The sequence below is a fragment of the Cygnus atratus genome, chromosome 6 (assembly GCF_013377495.2).
Source record: "Cygnus atratus isolate AKBS03 ecotype Queensland, Australia chromosome 6, CAtr_DNAZoo_HiC_assembly, whole genome shotgun sequence".
Classification (NCBI taxonomy): domain Eukaryota; kingdom Metazoa; phylum Chordata; class Aves; order Anseriformes; family Anatidae; genus Cygnus; species Cygnus atratus.
The window spans coordinates 9,732,517-9,753,173 of NC_066367.1; the positions used below are offsets into that span (position 1 = coordinate 9,732,517).

The 20,657-nt window shown below is 43.9% G+C and overlaps 1 protein-coding gene across 1 annotated transcript in view; it reads left to right on the forward strand.

Moving 5' to 3' along the window:
- The window catches only part of IQCA1 (IQ motif containing with AAA domain 1), a 105,008-nt gene extending 89,394 nt beyond the window's left edge, over positions 1 to 15,614 (forward strand). The window contains exons 16-19 of the mRNA XM_035566333.2: positions 4,556 to 4,642; positions 7,625 to 7,802; positions 11,014 to 11,252; positions 15,141 to 15,614. Coding sequence (XP_035422226.1) covers positions 4,556 to 4,642; positions 7,625 to 7,802; positions 11,014 to 11,252; positions 15,141 to 15,227 — 591 coding nt within the window. The 3' untranslated portion in view covers positions 15,228 to 15,614. The remainder of the gene's footprint in view (positions 1 to 4,555; positions 4,643 to 7,624; positions 7,803 to 11,013; positions 11,253 to 15,140) is intronic.
- Positions 15,615 to 20,657: the final 5,043 nt, after the last annotated feature.

Sequence of the window (20,657 nt, forward strand, 5' to 3'; positions counted from 1 at the left end):
CTTGGCTCTCCCCTGTTCCCATCAAGGGGCAAACACTGCTGCAGCAGTGCTACAGCTTACAGAAGGGGTATAAAGGAAGATAGTGAAGGGAAACAGACTAAAGGAAATCCAGAAAGTATCATGGAGGAAACATAGAAGGCTGATTCAGTGACACAGAGGTGTTAAAACACAGGTAGTTCACAGGGCTTAACTCCAAGGCAATAAAAACCACAAGCACTGGTCTTCCATTAGCAGCCATAAGGCAGCCATCAGGTTAATCACTGCCAGAGTGAGACAGCCCCTCTAAGGTCTTTCAGCAGGGCCACAGCAACAGAAAGCACATTGTGCAGAAAAACCACACATGGGAAAGGGTTATGAGTGCAACACTGACCAGGCTAAAAGGTTGGGAAAGCAGTGGTCAGGAGGAAATACCAGCACAGAAGTCGTATGTGTATCAACAGCTCAGCGTACGCTGTGCAGCCGCCTGTACTGAAGGAGGAGTGTTACAGTGCTGCAGAAGTATTTCAACACCATCATTAGGAGCCTGCATTATCAGGCTATTTGATTATGCTGTTTAGCAGATAATACTGAATAAAAAAGCATTATAATAACCAAAAAAATGATTGAGCTTATTCAAGTCCAAATTATATAACCTTTGCATTTAGAAGCAACGATTTTGAAATCTAGTACATTGTCAGAAATCTGTATTTAGTGCCAAAAAAGACCCTTTCATTACAACTGAAATTTGGAACAGCACCCTCAGCCTTTCTTCCAGCTGTCCAGAGCAATTCTTTTGTCTTGGTGCAGCACAGCCTGCTAAAAGCCTAGGTTCTGGAAGCAATGAGCATCACCAGTGCTCAATTTGACTGTTATTTCAATGACACAAAAGCTTTACACTGCTACGCCACTGTTGAAAAATTAATTGCATCCTGTTAGAAAGTATTCATAGTTATTTTCTCTCTGCCAAACTGCAGTACATTGGCATCATCACTGTAGCACTGAAATACTTGCTCCTGCAGTTGAAGTCTGGTCAGAGGTTTCAACACCTCCCTGCTTTAGCTGTTTTGGAGCATTTTCATGACTATATACTCCAGATTGAGCAGTTTTCAGCAACAAATTCATCTTCAGGAAAACTTAGACTTGCATCTTTTAACAAAATTCCTTCAAGTTTAATCAAAACCTTCAAGTCTGGAAGAGCCATGAGCATGCAGCCCCTGCTAGAATCAGGTTTCTGTATTTTGACGTGTACTGATTTCACTGTTAAACTCTGGCCCTCAGGTGTGAAAACCTTAACCCAAGCTAACAAAAATGCTGATTAATCTTTGAATATTGATAGACAGCAGGAAAATAGTCTCTCAATAATCTTCTGGAAGAGCAAATGAAGCCTCCATTGCTCAGTGCTGACCATCAGACAGCAGCTTCCAGCACAGACCGCTGCTGACTCAGTGCAGTATTAGAAGGGTTAAGGAGCCATCTACTGGCAGCTCCAACAAACTGGAGAATGCAGCAAAGCTAATAACATTACAATTACAAATTAATTATGTACAGTGCATTTAATTATCCATGGATTCAAACTGTCCATGGATAATTCAAATGAAGCACTTTCACAGGGATGTGCAGTCTGCTACATATCTGCCAACAATGTAAATTAGATGCTGATAGATTCTGGGTGCCTGATCTGGCAATAGGAAGATGACTGAAAAGCAGCGTGCTGAATTCAGTTACATTAGCACCTACCAACGCCAGAAAAATAGATTCAGGCCACTTTATAGATTTAAGTCATTGCCTTAAAACAGAAAGCCCAGGAAAATACCTGTTTAAGAGCCAGCCAGAACTGAGCTTATTCATTGTATTTCCACGTAATTGGTGGGGGAAAAAAAGGGACAAAAAAAGACAACGAAAGGTGTGAAAATACTGAACGTTCTTAAGAGTTAAAATGAAACTCTAGGCTGATTAAAACCTTCAGGCTCCATTTTAGAGAGTTGCTAACCACTGAAGCCACCTCTGAGCCAAATGGGGAATATCTGCATCTCCAAGCTGCAGCAGCCCCACTGAAGAGATGACATGGTTCCCTTTGAAGTACCTAAGCAGATCTCAACCACTACCAAAAGCTCTAACAGCCTCAGTAGCCTCCCCCACCCTGATTCCCCACGTCACATCACACTGCAGCATCAGACACGCAGGTATGGAGGAAATGCTGCAGAACAGCTACACTGCTCCCCAGACTTCATACAGATGCAGCACCTCACAGAGCAAAATCACACAGCACTTCTTTACATTAACTTAAACAGAGCAGTAACCCATGTCAGTATCTGAGACATCACCAGGGTCATAAACACGAACAACAAGAGGAGAACGCATCACAGCAAGAGCAGATCCCATGGTGACAGAATCTACCAGGGTGGTAATGCATGCACACACAGCTGGTAAACTTGACTAGACAGCATGCCATTAGCCCAAACCCCAGCCAGGGAAAGGCAGGTTTCAAGGGGAGCGGTCTCGACTTACCTCGTCTGACATCCTCCCCAGGCACACACAGACAACAGGAGCAAAAATTCATTTTTATCTTATGCTTCAGAAGGTAAAGGGAGCCATTAGAAACATCAGAAGAGCCCAGGTGATAATCCGTTCATTAGCAGTACTGAATTTAGTAAGGAACTCTGAATCAGTTTCCACACATTAGAACAGATTTCAGAGTCAGTACATGAAATGCAAATATTGTTCTTTAAGAAGGCACAAGTTTACTTTAGCAACTAACCTACAACTTACCTTTTTCTTCCCAAATTTTAATTATCTAAAGAACACCCATCACTCCACTATTGCTGCATGACCACTACAACATCACTCTTCTCTGCTTGCTGCCAGACCTATTTATAAACTGCCAGGCGCTGACTGAATTCACCTGCAAGTGCAAATCAGTGGGGCTGATTTGCATTTCCTGCAGGTGTCTGAGCCCTTGGCTAACAGAATACTCAGCAGAAAAATCCTGTGTCTAAGGCTGCTGCGCAGTTCAATTCAATGAAAACCCCAAGCTTGCCCTCTTCGCTGTACCTTATAGAGTATGCAGGCTTAGGAATATAAAACAGACCTCTGAAAATAGATAAATAGAAGATAGATAAAAATCATCTGACCTTAAAAGGGCAGTTAGTATTGCTGTACTATTTTAATCCGTCATTTTATTCCAGCTTGCATACTCAATACATTGCAGGACTGAGAAGTTACCCTTTAAAGTTGTGCGTACAGATAAATGTTCACATAATTGCCTAGGTGCACATAACCATTTTTGCAGGATATTCATATTATTTTTCATGATATGATGCATTGTTTTCTTTAATCCTCATTATTAATGCTAAATAGTCCCAGCTTTCCAACAAAAGAGAAAGCTTTATTTTCCTTGATGAAGCCATTCTGAACTCGGAGGTACCACTTGACATACTCTAGGGCTGACATGTAGCTGCAAATAAAGTGCCACATGCCAAAGATGGCATTGTTTCCACCTCACCCCATTGGCAGCACAGCAGAGCAAATAAGTTTAACAGCTTTCATCTACTATTCTTTTCCCCTGTCTTCCGTCCATTTTTACTCTACAGGCACACACACGCTCTTGGTGCTTTTGAAATGTGTCCATAAAAATGAACTGTGGGGCTTTGAGGGAAGATGTTCATGACTTAATTCTTCCTGCACTGTCTGTCAATCAAACACTAGGCTTATGATAAATACAACCTATGGATTTTGTACGCTTCCTTCCTGGAAACAGCAGCTTCAACTAGGGAAAAAAAAGGAAAGAAAAAAAAAAGCAGGAAAGAAGAATGCTGCCTCATTACCCGTTGACTCCTCCAGCCATCACTTCTGTTGCTGAGTGAAGCAGCAGAGCTCAGAGAGCCACTGGAAAGTGATTAAAATTTGGCAGTAGAATGTCTAAACCACTGGCGTTTCTATAGCAATAGGGAGAGTGCAAGATGTGAAAAAGCCTGTAGCATTGCTGCCATCCTGCTGTGAACCAGAGGTATAGTGCTCTGACTTTGGAGCTGGAAAGCCCAATTCTGCAGACCCCCCTTCAAATTTAACTGGCTCCATTTTAGTTCTTTGGCTAACTGCAAATTAAACGCTATGTTGTAATCCAGAAGATTGCATACCAGCCTATTTTGCCTAAAGATGAGCATTCAGTAGCCATGTCTTGCCTCTCTCCCCATCTGTTTTGCCCTCAGAAAACTGGGGAGGGATCCTACGGGCAACCAGCGTAAAGCTGCTGGTGGTCTGTTTGCCACTGACCTCCAAGTCCAGGCTTTAGCAGCTGAATTTGGGTTGGGAAATGCAGCATAAGCATAGCAGTCAGTGTGATCTGATTTGGGTTGGGTTCTCCACATTAGATTCCTAAACAGAAACCGTTTGATTTGCCAGGTCTACTGAGCAGAGCCAGTGCTATCCATGAGTGCTGAACGTTCCTGGAAAAAAGTAAACCAAGCTAATTTTAACTGCTGAAATATGGATTCAAAAGCATAATTACAGGCATCTGGGTATGAAATTGTAGCCATTTTAATCAACTTCTTGCGTTCTCTCTCCCATTTTCTCTTAGGTGGCTAAGCAGCTGCAGCCTTCAGTCGTGTGGATTGGAGAGACAGAAAAAACATTTTATAAAGCAGTGCCGAAGGCTGAAGAACAGGTGAGTTGCTCCCTTTTTATTTCAGTGGAGATAATTTCTCCTGTTTCCTTACAGCCGACACAAAGGAACAGGTGTATTTCTTAGCTTAGCACATACCAATATGACCAGACCTGCCAAAGCTTGCTTGATAATAGCTTGTCTCGCTAACATTTTTTTTCTTTTAAGAGAGTCTTGTGACCTCTTGGGGGCTCTTAAGAAGTCACATTTCTCTCCTACACACCCATACTTGCTTTATTTAAAAATAGTCCAGTCGCTGCTCATCAGTGCACTGAAAAGCAGAAGAGAATAATGGAGAATTTCAAAATATGAGGCGAGAAACTAAAAGTTAAGATGAGCTTAAATTGTTCAGCTCTATTAATTTGAGAAATTGGATGGAGCCAAAGTGAACAATAAAGGAACAAGGATAAATTTCCACTGTGAAAACAAAGAGCATATATTAAATAGTTATGTTTACAGATTATTTTCTTTGGGCTCCCGGGAGTCCCATTTCCATTGCTTCCATTCCTTCCTGTCTTGTGTAGCTTCCTCACTAGAAAGAAAATTAAAACACTGCCCAATAGGCACAGCAACTCAGCCACCACAGCAGAGAGCAATTCCCCTGAAATTCTGATTAGGTTCATGCTGCTTGCAAAATATTTTGATTTTAGAGCTCCACGTGAAAAATTAAACCTTTTTTTCCTAAGGCAAGTCCTGCGTGTCTAGGCTACATGATGGACACACACCTGGTGTTTTGGAAGACCTCATCACCTTGGATGAGGCTGTTAATTTCTTGAGGGCTGCACGAGCTGATGGGTGTGCACTGGTTGATGCCCTCTGGTGGTCCTTACACCGAAACCAAACCTTTCTCTTGGGCTCAAATTTTCACAGCAGGTGCAGATGAGGATTCAGATTAAGACTAGGGACCAAAGATTGCCTGGCGCACTCATGATTTTTAACTGTTTAGAAAGCCTCCAGTGAGGAAAAATTTCTCCCCATGCCCTCCTCAGAATCAGGGGTATCACCTCTGTCCCTGCAATCCAATCACTAGGTATGCAGATATTTATTGAAATGTCTCCTGTGCACTTGGTGCGAGTGGGGTCTCCAGGCTTGGAATCACTCATGTCCCACTTAGCTCACAGCATAACCAGTATTCGGAGCCAGACAGCATGAAAGAGGAGGGACAGGCAGAGGCAACTGGCAGTGTGGGGAGCCTTCCCTAGGAGCACTCAGGAGAGGTAGGTTTTGGAGAAGATGAGCTAAATTAAGCCCTCAGAAGCTGGAGGGACTGGAAGTCACTTTACTAATCCCAGCATGACATTTCTGGTACCGTTACTGAGAACTTGGTAAAAAGACGACTCAAATTCTTCAAATGCCCAGTCAAATGCCCACTCTCTCCTATTCTCTGTAAGGGATGCGAAGCAGTCAAATATCAAATATGTTATGGTAAACCAGTTGCCAAGGATGATGTACAAGCAGTTCAGCCACTCATACTTACGCAAATAGGGGTCACCTTCACAATTCACCCCACTTTTCTCCAGCTCAGGTGCACATGATGGCTGAGATCCTGGCTTGCCTGTTTGACAGCTTCTCTTGCTGCTGATATATTTCTTTCAAGGCAGAGGAGATATTATTAGCTTTCAGTACATATCCATTGAGTGTGTGCACTGTGGACACACATCAGTTTCAAAAACGTAACAGGAGCTGCTGGCACACAACTGCCAGTCTATCTTAGTAGGCTTAACACGAGAGTGGAACTTTTCGCTTGTGTCTGGAACTGGCACGGCCATTTAAATTTTTAAAATTAAGATGAGCACATCTAACAAACCATGAATTAGTGCTAACAAACCGTGAATTAGTGCGAATCCGTGGATATTATGTCATCCAAAAACTTGATGTCCAAAATGCGTGGACTAAATCAGGCCTTATTTTCATGAGTAAGGGGTGAAAAAGGAAGCAGACACTTAAAAATAAATAAATAAAAACTCTGCATTTTCTAATAGTGTCTATTTTCCCAGCAGAAGACACCTTATTAACATAAGGAAGGCTGGTCTGAAATTGAGGCAAGGTTTCTCAGGTACCTGCTTACTATATAGTAAAAATCACAAGGTGACCCAGTGAAAGGTTTTCAAGTGGGTGTGACTGACTTGGATGTTAAGTCTCAATCATTTCTGGAGAGGCCTCTAAGTCATTAGACTTTTCTGAATACAATATACCACCCTAACCCATTTATTCATTTATGGCTTTGTTAGCTGTAGAGCAACATCACAGCAATTTGATGAAGCTTCTCCAACCAATACTCACTTGAACATTATCAAATGTAACTATCCAATAAGAAGTTTTGCTCAACAGTCATCTGTTGTGTAAACAGTAGTTCAATTTTTATAATAAGGTCAAGTAGTATTTATGACAAAGTAATGAATGTTGAGTTCAAAGAGCTTGTGTTCCTGGGTTAGAACCTCAGCAAACTAAAATCGCAACAGAAATCAGGGAGCATATCTTTCACATTTAAAACACTGGTAGGGGTTGGTAGATTGTACTGTCCAAGAGCTGTGAGGATTCCAGACCAGGTTACACACCCAGGTAATTTTTCTATCTGTTAAGATTCATCAGGTGCACAGATCCAAACAATATTTCTCCTTGAACTGAAAATCAGGCTTTCCTTCTTTAAATGAGTTGTTGCTTCCTTCCTGCTTTTCAATAAGAGGACCAGCAGATGGACTAGTAAAAGACACACAAGCACCCAAACCCACTAATACATAGGCAGAAATCAACTTGAATTGCAGAAGACAAAGGCTTTCTACTTAGGTTGAGAATCTAGTCTGTTTATACTAAATGCAAATAGACTTCTGAAAAAGAGCCCAAAATCCTGTTGTATATAACATGTCTATGTACAATGTACATGTCTACGTTACTTATATCTAACATTGCTTCACTTCATTCACTCTAAATTGTCAGTATTAATAACAATTCTTGCCTCCTTGTGTTTACATGTACACTCTGAAGATGAACCCAAAACGTCTGGAAAAGATTCTCCCCAAATTCCTTAAGGCTTTGAAAGCACAGGACAGAGTGCTGCTAGTAGGAACCACCAGACGTCCCTTCGATGCTAATCTTAAACATTTCTGCAAAGTTTACCAGAAAATTATTCTGATTCCTAGGCCTGACTATGCTTCAAGATTTGGCAAGTATTTCAAATCATTGTGACAATTACTACTGCTTAACATCCATGTTTACTGTCTGGTTATCCTCAGAACTGTTTTTAAATTCAGTTTGTACCCCAGGTACTTCTCAGTTCCGGATAATTTAAGTAATACTGGAACACGCTACCCCAAAGATCAGATATTAAGAGTGGAAGTTGGGAGAATGGTTTAAAATGCTCTCCTGTGGTGACTAACATTTCTTCTCAAGTTTTTGTTTAGAGTGCATTGAAATCAGCCCAAGCTGTTTTTTCACTAAATGAATAATAGGATCCTTTTTCAGTGCACATTTTCTATTTTAAGCTTTTATTTTTACATAGGGAATTTCTGTTGTTCCTATCTAGTTTCCAAATTCTAAACAATACGTTTTTGGGCCTCTCCATAAACAGAACGATGTCTGGAGGATTGGGTTTTGTTGCTATCAAATTCCATTTTAGTACTTACAAATCATGAGGGACATTGTAGAGACATCCAAGATTTTGCATTTCTAGCCTACCAAATGTTTACAGTGATAGACAGGCCCTTCCAAGGTCTGATAAATTCACTGAGTACCAGCAATGCTGCAGTCAAAGCTTCTAAGGAGAACTGTGTCTTGTATTTGACCAACTTACATGGCTAGAAAAAAAGACAAACTTTTAGGCATGGAAGTTTGTCTTCAGGTTTGAACTGCCTTGAAGTCTGCAATAGCTAAGCATTGACTAGGATGAAATGCTCCAAATTAATAATGTGAATCAATTACTGCAAAAAAAATGGTAGTTGTTCACATCCTTCAGAAGCGGCTGGCAGATGGGCTTTTGTTCCCAGAAATATATTTTTTTTTCTGGTTATATCATGTGATTTAATACACTTATGTGAGTACTATGGATTCTAGATGTGGGGACTTGTAGGAAGATGGGCTTTTCAGGTTCAGTCTAAAGATGATGTGGAAAAAAGATTTAGGACTATTCACAAAGATACCAAACACTTCCAAGTCAGGACTCTCAGTGGTGCATTTCTCCTACCAGCAGCTGCTAGCATAAATATCCCTGTTGATCATCAGATCAAGGAATACACTCCTTTCATGCCACTGATCTCTGATGGATCACACCCCAGAAGAATACAGAATTAAAAGAAACCACATTCAGTTCAGGGACCTCACTACACAACTGCACTCTGAGTAAACCAGACGATATTGCTCCACATACTCACCTTATTACAAAATGATGCAACTGTATTGTGAAGTCCATTTTTGTACTGCCTTTCGTGGAGGCAGCCAAGGTATAGAGATGATGCATGTTTGGGCAAGCTTAAGACAGGTTTTGACTGCCTAGCGCATTGTAAATCTCTCCCACATTCAGTAATTTTCATAGTGTGGATGGGAAATGGTCTCTAAGCGAGCTAACATGTGTTTCATGTTAGGTTACAGCTCTGATAAATTACTAACAGATAAGGGACATGAGTAAGACCTAGAGAAAGGAGGTGATAGCATCTGAATTTAGCTAGTTCACTGCTGGGGATTCAACCTGTCACATTCTGGGATTCTCACCACTAATTTGGAGTCACAAAAAGGGCCAGCCAAAGGGATTTCAACTTGCAAACTTCAGAATGCCCCCAAAAAGTTAACTCTTGACATTTTAAAGCAGATTAAACTTGTAGTTTTAATTATCTGACATTGTCCCATTTAAGTGCCTGGCTTGTTCTTTAGCTCACACCTTCCCTGAAGTTCAATGGAAATAAGATACTAGCAGTACTCATCTTCCAATTGTGACAATTTCCAGTGCCTGACACCCAATTTGAGAACTAAAGAAACCTGTTTGGGCAGAAAAGCCATGGCATAACAAACATTCATAGCCACTGTGCACAAACTTTACGTGTTCACTACAACCCTCTGTTTTGCTACAAACCAGAATACTCCAATCTGTGCATGACGGAAACTGCAAGCATATGATGGAAATCAGTAAACTGGAAGAGTCACGGTCCTCTACTGGTTTCCTGCTATTAATCACCTGGTGGGTCATTATCTCATATTTATGCATGACCCTTCCTGCAAGATAAGCTGCAGCACCAAATACACAGCTATGCAGAAGTAGTGCTCGCTGTTGTGTGCATCAATTCCTCCATTATGAGTCAGTGATTCAGCCAATAGCTATGAGTGTGGTTATAAATCCAGTGGAAGATCACAGTTTGCCCAAGTGAAAAATGTAGTACAAAGTTGTCAATGGTTACGGGCACAAGTCCCTAAGTATCTACGTTACAATCCAAGGAAAAGTAAGGCAAGTTTTCTCCATTACATGACTGACCCAGCAGCCAGTAACATTAACAGTCCACCCAGCATTTTCATACTACAAGTGAGCACTGAAACAAAGGATACTCAAACCAGAAGCTTATCATCATTCAAGAACCTTTTAAAGCTCTTTATGCATGATTCTTGTTTCCTCCAAGTGCTTCCAATATAACGCTTTAAAGGAAAAGTATGGTGAGATGGTATGAAAGTTTTAATAAGCTTCTCTGAGACAGTCCATTACTTTACAAAAGGCAAAACAACAACAAAAATTCTTACTCCTATAACTTTATTTTTGTAAGGAAAATCTCAGGCACTCCACAAACATGTAAAAGCTCCATGTCTCAGTGGTTCGCTGCTAAAAGATACAAACAGGTTCACCATTTAATTAAGCAAAATGCCAATCACAGAGAAATTTACACCTGACATTTGCAACATGTGCCTGCATAGCTGGAGGCCTTTGGCTTCTAAACCAGACTTTGAGTCCCCATAGCAGCCCTCGGTTCAGCAGGAGTCACCTTTGATCAGGGTCACGGAAATAAAAGCAGGCTGTTAATAAAGGCACTTCTCTCTACACACACAAATGGGAAAATTCTGGATGAGCTCTCCTTCCATATACACACAGGCATATTTAAGTAGTTCTTTCCATTTTTACACACATATCCACCTCACGTTATGTGCCCTTAATGACTTTCTGAAAGTACTGACTGGTAGCCAGCAATGGATCACTAATGGTTTAAGAACAGATGTGCCTAAAGGCCTCTATGCTGCAAATCTGTGGATGAAAGAAGCAGCAAATGAGAAAAAATTGAATCTTGGCTTCGCTGACCAATACCCTTATTTCCCTAGTTCAATTTCCAAATGCAAAAACATTTCTTCTGCTTTCCTTAGTGCATGTCTTTGGCATTCTCTCTTTTCCGGGTCCCGATGAGCAGTGTTATGGAAGCACATCATCCAGCAGAATGGAGGAGTGATCACCAACTTGCTGAACATAAGCTGCCTAGCGATGGTGTCTGACGGTTTCACCCAGGGACACATCGTCCAGGTGGTGCGAGCTGTCCTGAGTGAGCTGCGCCTCCTGCAGATGACCAGGAAGCCACTGCAGACTGCTGAGTTCATGACTCCCCTGGCCAGACAGGACCCAGTGTACAAAGAGGAGGAGGAAACGTTTAAGGTGACATTAAGAGCTATGTTAACCGGCTGTCTTTCATCGTCCCCTGTTGTGTCCTTGTCGGCACATTTGATCCAGGGACTTGCTAATTCTGCTGATGGGTTGGCACATCGCTGTTTGAGTGATGATGTATTGCTCGACGGCGCTGAGCACCCATCTCCTCCATTTTTGGATGTCTGGCAGCCCCGGCTGTTGGGCAGCTGGATGTGCCAGGCAAGTGGTGATTATTACAGGCAGCAGCTCTGCACAGGCAGTGCGCCCAGCACGCCGCGTTGCTGAACCTGCTGCCTGCACCCAGCTCATCATGAGCAGAGCGGCCCTCACATGCACGGGTAAACGATGCATGTGCCAGTGGCACAGTGCATTCATCCCTTTTGGAGCTGCTATGCTTGGCAGGCCTGGCTGTATTGTCTTGAGAAGGCAGAAATCTTGGACATCTGGGATCTTCGGGGTGTTCCACATAGGGAGCAAGTCCTGTTTTTTAAAATTTTCTCAGACAAGAATTTTCTCATACAAGTTTTTGTGTAGGGGATTAAAAAAAAGTTACTTTCTGCCTCAAATTCCATCCCCTAAGGCCATAAACTTGATGCACTACATGCACCTCAAATATACAGGGATCATCCTGCAGAGAGATACATTTTCCACATGTAGCTCAGTAATAATTATTCTTCCCTAGACTAGGATTATTTTTATGCGGTGCTTAATTCTGCTTTCACTATATTGCATTTGATTTTCCTAATAATGGGAACAGTTTATCAGTCTCAACTACAGGTCTACAATTTATTTGCTGTAGTAGCTTCAGTGTAGCTTAGGGACAGCTGAACTGGTTTTGAACTAGCTTGCTGAGTACAACACTAGAGCTTGGGGCACTAACACTGCAGGAGAATGGCACAATACTTGGCTGAGGCTCTGAAAGCCTACTAACTGCTAGTAAAACCCTTGTCCGCTGAGCAGGACAGCCCTGCTATGCACCCAGGAGAGCTGCAGCTCGCACCAGGGGCCCCAAACAGGACAGGAGTTGAGTACTGATGCCAAGAGACCCAAAAGGGCTTTCTGGTCTCCCCACCCCTGCCAACTTTTACACAGATGTGCTTACAAACCCTCAAGTTCCCCTGGCTGAAAGGTTTCCTTTTCGTGCTGCTCATTGAATGCTCTCTGGTTTTGAATCCCCGCAGCGCCCTGCACAATAAACAGGATGTAGTTCCATGCAACTTTGTCCAAGTCTTCTTCCACTGCTAACCTAATGATAGTGCATATTTCTCCCAGCCCTGTTGAACGCTTTCCAATTTCCATTTTGAGCCATTTGGCTCACTCAGCATAGGCAGCATTTGTGATATTTGGCAAATTACTCTTTTTTCCTCATGCTTCCTATCTAAACCAATATCTTTCCTTGGGGAAAGGCTAATGGTTCAGTGTTACAGCGAAGAAAAAGCTCATATCATTCCCAGCTCCAAGTAGTAATCCATTTGTAGCCTGAAACATGAGAGCTAGTACTTAGAGCAAGTTTAACTCACAAATACTATTCCCCTTACTATAAATGTTCCTGTTTTGTACAGCACGGGTATGCAGACGGCACTTCATTTGAACACTGCTAAAATGATGCTGTTCTCAGTATCCCATGGCAATCATTTCCTTGCATTAATTAGAGCCCTTAAGAAAGTATTTCCTTTTATCTGTTTTAAATTTGTTTCCCTTAAATGTCATGGAACCTAGCCTCAGCACCTGTAATGTGGCACAGGGGAAGAGGATTGTCAAAGTGGCCTGTGCATTAATTAACTCCAGGATCTTCATCTCATCTCGCACAGAAGCCCCTCTTCCCGAGCCTCTAATCATTGCTATTGCTGGACCTCTTCTGTTGCTTTGCTTTGTCCCTTTTGAAGTGGGGTGGCTAAAACTTAAAGTGGCATTCAAAGTGAAGATTAGCGCTGTGATGAATCTTTGATTTCTATTCACTGGATACATGAATCTCCCTGTTTGACATTCATATTCTGCCAGTGTTCCAAAATGAATATAAATAATGCAAAAATTTGTGATAATGTGATTTCTTCATCCAATTTACTCGAATATCTGCCCCAATTATACATCCGTGGTTGTGAAATTATAAATTATTGCACCAGGGTGATTGATAGAAATCCTTACACAGACATAGCAGTAGCCCTACGGGACCAAAGGGTGGTCCAGCCAGCACGCTAGCTCTGCCTGGCAGCAACAGGTACAAAATCCATGTGAAATGTAGGAAAGCCCATACCAAAGAGCTGTGGATGTCATCCTTCCAAGCAGCGAGGATTTTTAACTCTGCTTGCAGGCAGGGCTCCTCTCCTTGTGCTGCACTGAGGTCCTCAGCGAAGGCCATGGTAGTCAAAATGGGCAGCTCCTGAGAGAGCACAACTTGTCTTTTGTGTCCCACTCATGCATGAAGGACCAGAAACAGCCATCTCCAGACTTCTCCCTGCCCCAACCCATCCCAGCTGTGTCTCTTCTGATGGAGGAATGGGTTGGCCGTGTTTAGGACAGTGAAATCCAGCTGACCATCGCACTGGGAGCGCAGGGTTTCCTCCCAGACACCTCCCGTCACAGCACCGAGACGTGGATGTGTGAGAGGTTGTGTGATGCTTTAATCCATGGAGTCGGGGCTCTTGGAGGGAGGATGCCCAGCAGATTCAGGCAATTAGAGCAGAAATCAGCACTACAGCTGAACGTTTGACAGCTGTCGGGCTTCATTTACCTGCTGACAGTATTTAATCTGCATCACAAGAGGCACCAATAGGGTGACTGTCATCAGCCCCTTTCTGGGACCCAGGGAACCCTTGGACACCCACAGGGACCATCCAGGACTGGGAGAGGAACAACAAGGGCTTGTCTTCCCTCTGCACTTCCAAAACCTCTTCTCCCCAAAACCTCTCTCACTGCTGCCCCTCTGTAACACATAAACACATAGCAGGAAACTGGACAAGGCAAATTCCTACGGGGAGCCGTACCAGGTTCAAGCTGGAGGCAGCATTTTGGATATGGAAAAGGCAGACTTGATAGGATGTTATAGGGTGGGAGGGTTGCAGGAGACAGCAGAGGAGACGCAGTGGTGGCATTAAATAGTGGTCTGTGATCAGAGGAAAGACATTCATTCCTGGGGCAGCGTATGGATGAGTACAGCCAAGAGGGAATGCATTTTATCAATCATGTCAACACCTACTGGCATTTTAGTCTCCGGTGTAGGCAGGACTTTGCTGATAAAGGTTCCTGTATGTACATGTGGGGAATGACGAGTCCCTGCACATTACTAATTTTAAAGCACTACCCTCTCCTTCATTTTACATGATTTTAACGTGGCCGAGAACTGCCTTGTTGACATTACAGCCCAGGAGCTTGGCAAGTTTGCAGAGCGACTGTACCAAAATCATTTACAAGTCACAGGACTGTGAACAGGCATCTGAAAGCAATAAACAGGTTTTTAATGTTTGGGGTTTGTTTTGTTTCTTAAGCTCTCTCATTGAAATAAAAACTGTCTGGATTGATTTGCAGAACCATGAGAAGCATATGCTTTGTCTGCTGCCAAGTTCCAGACCAGAGGGGGTTTTGACAAGAGCTATATACCTCGGAAATAGGGTTGATCATAGAACTTCTAACATTTCCATAACTATAGCAACACAAATGGCCGAGCTAAGTATTCCTGTTAATGAGACACACTTCAAGCGAGCAATTGCTATACTTCTTGTTATAACAATGTTCTCAAGAGATCTAAGGATTTCATTTCTGCTTCTCCACAAACCAGCCAGGATTTTAAGATTTTTGTAAGGAATGTTCCATTTTACTAGTAAAAAGTCTCTTAAAGATTCTTTCATGATTTTTTTTTTTAATATTATTAAAACATACGTGTGGTTTCTGATTCTCCAGGCTTGGTATGCCAAGACACCTCTGGGTAGAGCACGAAGCAGAGCACTGGCAAAGAGTGAGAAAGCAGGAAAGGGAAAAACAAAATAAGAAAATGAAGGAAAAGAGAAAAACTAACTTCCTCAAGACTTTTGCACACCAGTCACAGCTCTACTTCAGCGAAAAGCGGGGAGACGATAGGAAAGCAGACACTTCGGAATAACACATCACAAGTTACAGCCATCCCAGGAAAGAGAAGTCATTTCTGAATGTATTTTTAAAAGTTACAAAATAGGATGAGACATCAATGTGACATGTAGCTCTCAGAGGATAAAGAGTTAATGGCCACTGACTTGCTCAAACATTATTTATTCTAAGAGGTTTTAGGGGGCACAGGGGTTCATTACTCAGGACTGAAACATGCCATCAACTTTTAGGCTATCCTCATTTATTTCAGCAAGTAACTCTCCTTAAAAATTGATGTCACATTAATGTCTTTCATTACTTTAATATCCTATATGCTTTATAAAACTAACTGCTTTATATATCTGTAAGTCTAATGTGTTACAGTTCTCAATAAAACTATTACGGCTATAAAGACTGCTTTTTAATTGGGATGGATTATAAGACACTTAATGCAATGTACCAGAAGCTGAATATTTACATAGCCACAGGAGGACCAGCACTTTTTCACCTTTTGACACATCACAGAAAACAACTTTAAAAAGCAGAACAAGAGCAAAAGCGAACACTGAGGTTCGTTTTAGTGGATGTCCTGAGAATCTATTTTGCAATACAAAACCCTGTCCAATTATCTTGTTTGCCCAAACTGCAATGTATCCGTTGCTTAAAAAAAAGCTGATATGCAACAGAGCAGCAGCGGTTATGGCATTGGGGAATATGGTCACAGAGCCTCAGCTTTCTAAAAGGTTTTTTCCTGCTGTGTTAAACCCCATCCAGCCCAGACTGCTTTAGCTTTTTCTTCTAAATCCAGTCCTGCAAGCTCTGTGTGTGCAAGGAACCCACTGGTGAGAGTCTGCCCCAACACTTTCAGACTTTGCAACGTGCTGATGCGGCCCGTGGGATCACAGCAGATGTTTCTGTGTGACTGGGCACATGCAGCTCTGTGACACGAATGCTGTCTTCACAGAAGGACCTAAGCCACTTGGAGAGACAGATTCCCTGGTCCTGTGCTTTGACGTAGCGTTTCCTACTCATTAGAGTGGATTAGGCCTAAAGTCCAGCTATCACAAGGAGCAAGCACAGGGAGCTAAGCCTGCTCAGACAGACAGAGCAGCAAGTAGTCCGTGATAGTATTTGGACAGGTATTTGTAAACAGCTGCACCACGTACGCCTTGCCCATTACAGTTCACTTTGGGCACAATTCTGGGTCACAGCAACTGCTCACTGTGTGTTAACATCTTTTTAATGTGTCTTCTGGGTAAAAGGGAATGATCACATTTTAATCCTCTCTGTATCTTTGTAGTGTACATCCCAACCCCTTGCTGCCCCGGTTCCCTGCTGGAACAGAGTTGTTTCATCAAAAATAGACTGGCCAGGGGCTTGTAGAAAATGTGCTCTGACCCGGGTGGTTCATACACAACACGTTTTAGGACAGAAATTCTGCGGAAAGGCGAATGGCCACCCAGAAACCTGCTTGAGAAGCTGCTGTAACACAGCATGCTGTGACGGGGGTGGAATTGAGCCCTTCCTGCTCGTAATGAGAAATCAGCTGGAAAAAAGATGCTCCTGGAGAAGGTGAAGTCAGAACAAAAGCCCGTAAATATTCCTATAGGCAACTAACTGTAGAGAAAACAATTCAAGTAATCATATCATTGAGCACAGCAGAGGGAACTGGATGGCTCTGGTTAATAAAGTGAATTTTCTCCCTGAGGGAAGGGAAGAACAGGCTGTCGTGCTAACACAACACATGGGCTAGAGCCGTCCTGACTCAGGCTTCCCGTGGTCCTTTTTGTCTGGTTCCTTCTGGCTGCCTGGCGCGGGGTTCCCCCAGATTTCAGCCATCCCACCTTGAGGCTGTGTCCCCAGAGCTGCCTCTGGGAGCCAAATCCCAGGAGAGGAAATGCCTGCTGTGCAAACCTCAGGACTGTTCCTTGCGTGTGAGTCCTCGCCACCAGCCTCCAGCCATCCCAGCAGTAACCCTGACACCAGGGACCCCACGAGTAGGAGCTGCCAGGCCCTGGATTTAATCACTTGCAGCAGAGCAGCTAGAGCATTTGGCTTTCCTCTCCTTATTCTTTCTTTGCAGACGCTTGCTTGCTTGCAGCAGGCTGGCTTCACAGATTTGGCAGCAGGTCCAAATTAAAAAAGAGTCTCTGCAACTTTGTCCTCGGTGAGAAGAGCCAGACTCTTAAGAGAAGTGGCAGGGTTTGTGCTAAAAGCCTGTTCACTGCTCTCCTCTACAGGCAAACTGATTTGGATAATTCTGTCCTCAATCTTGCAGACAGTGGAATACTCCTCTCCACAACAGGTTTGACAGCAGAACGTGATGTGATGAAAAGACTGTGTTTAGGTTGGATGTAAGCAAGACCATTAAATAATATTTCAGCGGGTTCAGTGCAGCCTCGATAGTGAAGTAACATGCTGATGGGGAACATCCATCTCTGGGGGCACAACTCTGAGCCCATGCAGGAAGGACGTGTGAACATCTCACCTCAGGTGGGCTTGGCAGGGCAGAAGCCTGCGTTTTTCCCCCAGTATTCAGTTTAAGGGTGGGGGGGGTGGGGGGGGAAAGCCCTGGAACAATTTTTCTTCTAGGTATAGCTTGCAATGGTGGCTGCTGGTGGCATAAATTGCAAAGCTGAATTTCTGTTTTTTTTCCAGGGCGGTCTGGAAGCCACAGCTGGTGTATCTACAGCCAGCTACATGGGTGGGGGGCATGGTGAAGAGGGGATAAACCAGGCAGCAAGCTGACTCCCAGGGCAAAAACTGGCAGAGAGCAGGCAAATTCTGCTGCGTGGAGCTGCCTTTAGTCAAGCTCAAGCTCTCCTTTTGTCCTCTTGGGGGGGTGAGGAGCAATTTTAATGCTATTTATAATTATTATTACAGAAAGTGCAGCTCCTTGAAAATGAAGCTGTTGCATCAAGCAGAGCCAACAGGCAGTAATTTCAGTGTCAATGGCTGAACTATTCAATTAAGTGGCCCTGGCTGGATCTCCAACACCCATCCCGCTGTGAGGCTAATAGTGCTCTCACACATCGTGCTGCCAGAGGTGCTGCACTGGGCTCGGGCTGCTGCAGATAAAAAGGACTGTGGCTACACTGAGCCCAGCCGCAGGGCAACTAATGCTTGCCAGCTGCAGCGTCCTGGCACAACAATCCCGAAATGGGATGAGGGAGAAAAATCCCCATTATTACCCCTGTCCTCTCCTCAGTCTTCAGCAAGCGGCTGTGGCAGAGGGCACCAGGCTGCTTTGCCTCCTGGCGTGGCAGTGGGAGGCAATCCAGCAGCACCAGCAAAGTTGAGAAAAGAAGCTGTCACGCTCATTTATATATGTAAGTGATCTAGAGAATTATCAGCTAAATTATTTAAATGTCCCATTACTATTAAATTACTGGGCATTCATTGTAAGAACAGTCATAATACAGTAACTAATTTGGTATTAATGTGAATGTCAGCGTTTCATTGCAGTTATTTTGTACTTCATCATAAGATAATTTACCAATAAATTAATTGGCTTAATTGCTTCCTCCAAACTCGGGAGAGCTACATATGACATGACTTTTTAAAGTGTTCATGCTCGCTCCCGGTCTTTCTTTTTCAACCACACCAAGCGGGACCCCTCTTTAAAACACCCAGGCTCTTGACGATGGGGAGGAAAAACTGAGGATGAGGGAGCTAAGTGCGACTTCGCTCTCCTGGGGCCCATTGAGTCTTGGCACATCCTTGCCCTGCAAGTTTTCAAGTGCTTTAAATGTAGACCCCATGGCCTGGTGCAGTGCTGAGCTTGGAGCAGGAGCCCAGGCAGTGGTGCCAGCACTTGGAGCCTCTGTGGATCTGGCCCCTCCAAGGCAAGGGATGCACCTCGGAGCCATTCTTGACAGCCTCCCTGTTGCCAAAACTCACCAGGCTGTCTTCACCTCCCAAAAACTGCAGTGACCCCCAATTCCCATCCCCTGGGAATCAAATGGACCGGAGGCTCAGGCGGCAGCTGCCAAACCTGCTCCATGAGAGGTGGGTGACTGCCGGTTTGCCACAAGACCCTCTGTAAGAAAAATGCCATAAATAAGATTTTAGGTATGTAGTAAATACCCTGCCTCAGATGAGATGCCTGTCACCTGATTTAAACACTACTGATGAGCCTAAGAAACATAAGCAGTTTACCAAAGTACCTGGAATAGGACAGATAAGAAACCAAAAACAAGGAGATCCCTTGTCAGAAGGCACTGAGCAGGAGAGCAAATGCAGGGAGATCATTCTCAAGGCTGGGACATTCACAGGAAATCCTTGTTCACGCTGAAAACCTCACATGAGCCTATGTGCACAAATAAATTGTAAATGGTCACAGAATCATGGAATTATCAGGGTTGGAAAAGGCTTTCAGGATCACCAAGTTCATCTATCAACCTGGCTCACCAAGTCCCAACACCAACCGAAGCAGCCCCAACTCCCTCAGCCGCCCCTCACAGCCTCGTTTCCAGGCCCTTCCCAGTGTCCTCGCTCTTACCCACATGTGCCAAGCATCTCCACAGCCTTCTTGTAGCCCAAAACTGAGCACAACAGCCTTTGCAGAATTAGAAGGCTTATATATTTTCGACATTCTTGGCCTCCAAGCAGTCTCTTCTCCTCAGTAATTCCTTTAAAACCATTTGCTCATACAAGCAACCCCACACCCAGGAAAGCCCAGCTGCCCACGGTACCCAGGTGCTGGGTGGTTGCAGGCTTTGAGGGAATTTTCCGTCACCCCGCGGGGGCCTGAGGTGCTGCCCACCACCTCCGTACTTCTCCACAGCCTCCGGGCTCCTGCAGACCCCAGCACCGTCCTCACCAGCACGTCCCATGTCTGACTGTCCCCAGCAGGGGTTCTGGCCTGGCAGCAAGCTTTCAGCCCCTAAAAACGTCCCTTGCTCGGTAAAAAGGCAGCAGACACCATGAAGTCACGCTCTCACAATGCGCCTCGGGTATTATTAGATCCCTGGCTTATGTCAAGTGCTCGGACTGTGCTGCTACGGCCAAAGCCCTTTAATCAGGCGCTGCAACTCCTGTTAAAAGCAGTGCCAACACTTGTCCTTGCTCCCTGCCAACTCCACATGAGCTGTTTTTCCTTGGTAGGCTGATTTAGAGACAGGGTTGTTGGGAGCGCTGCTGCCGGCTCCTCCGGCGCAGGGACTTTTGCATCCAGCGCCAAAGCCCTCTGGCAATCCCTGCAAGCCTCCACGAGCCTCCGGCCTCCAGGAGCTTCGGAAATATTTTCTTCTCATGGAGATGGGAAAGGCTCCTTCAGGAGCACGGTGGGTAAGGACAGCTGTTTTTTAGTCTCTTGGTTTAAACGCTTTTAAATAAATTAACGTGGCTCTTCAG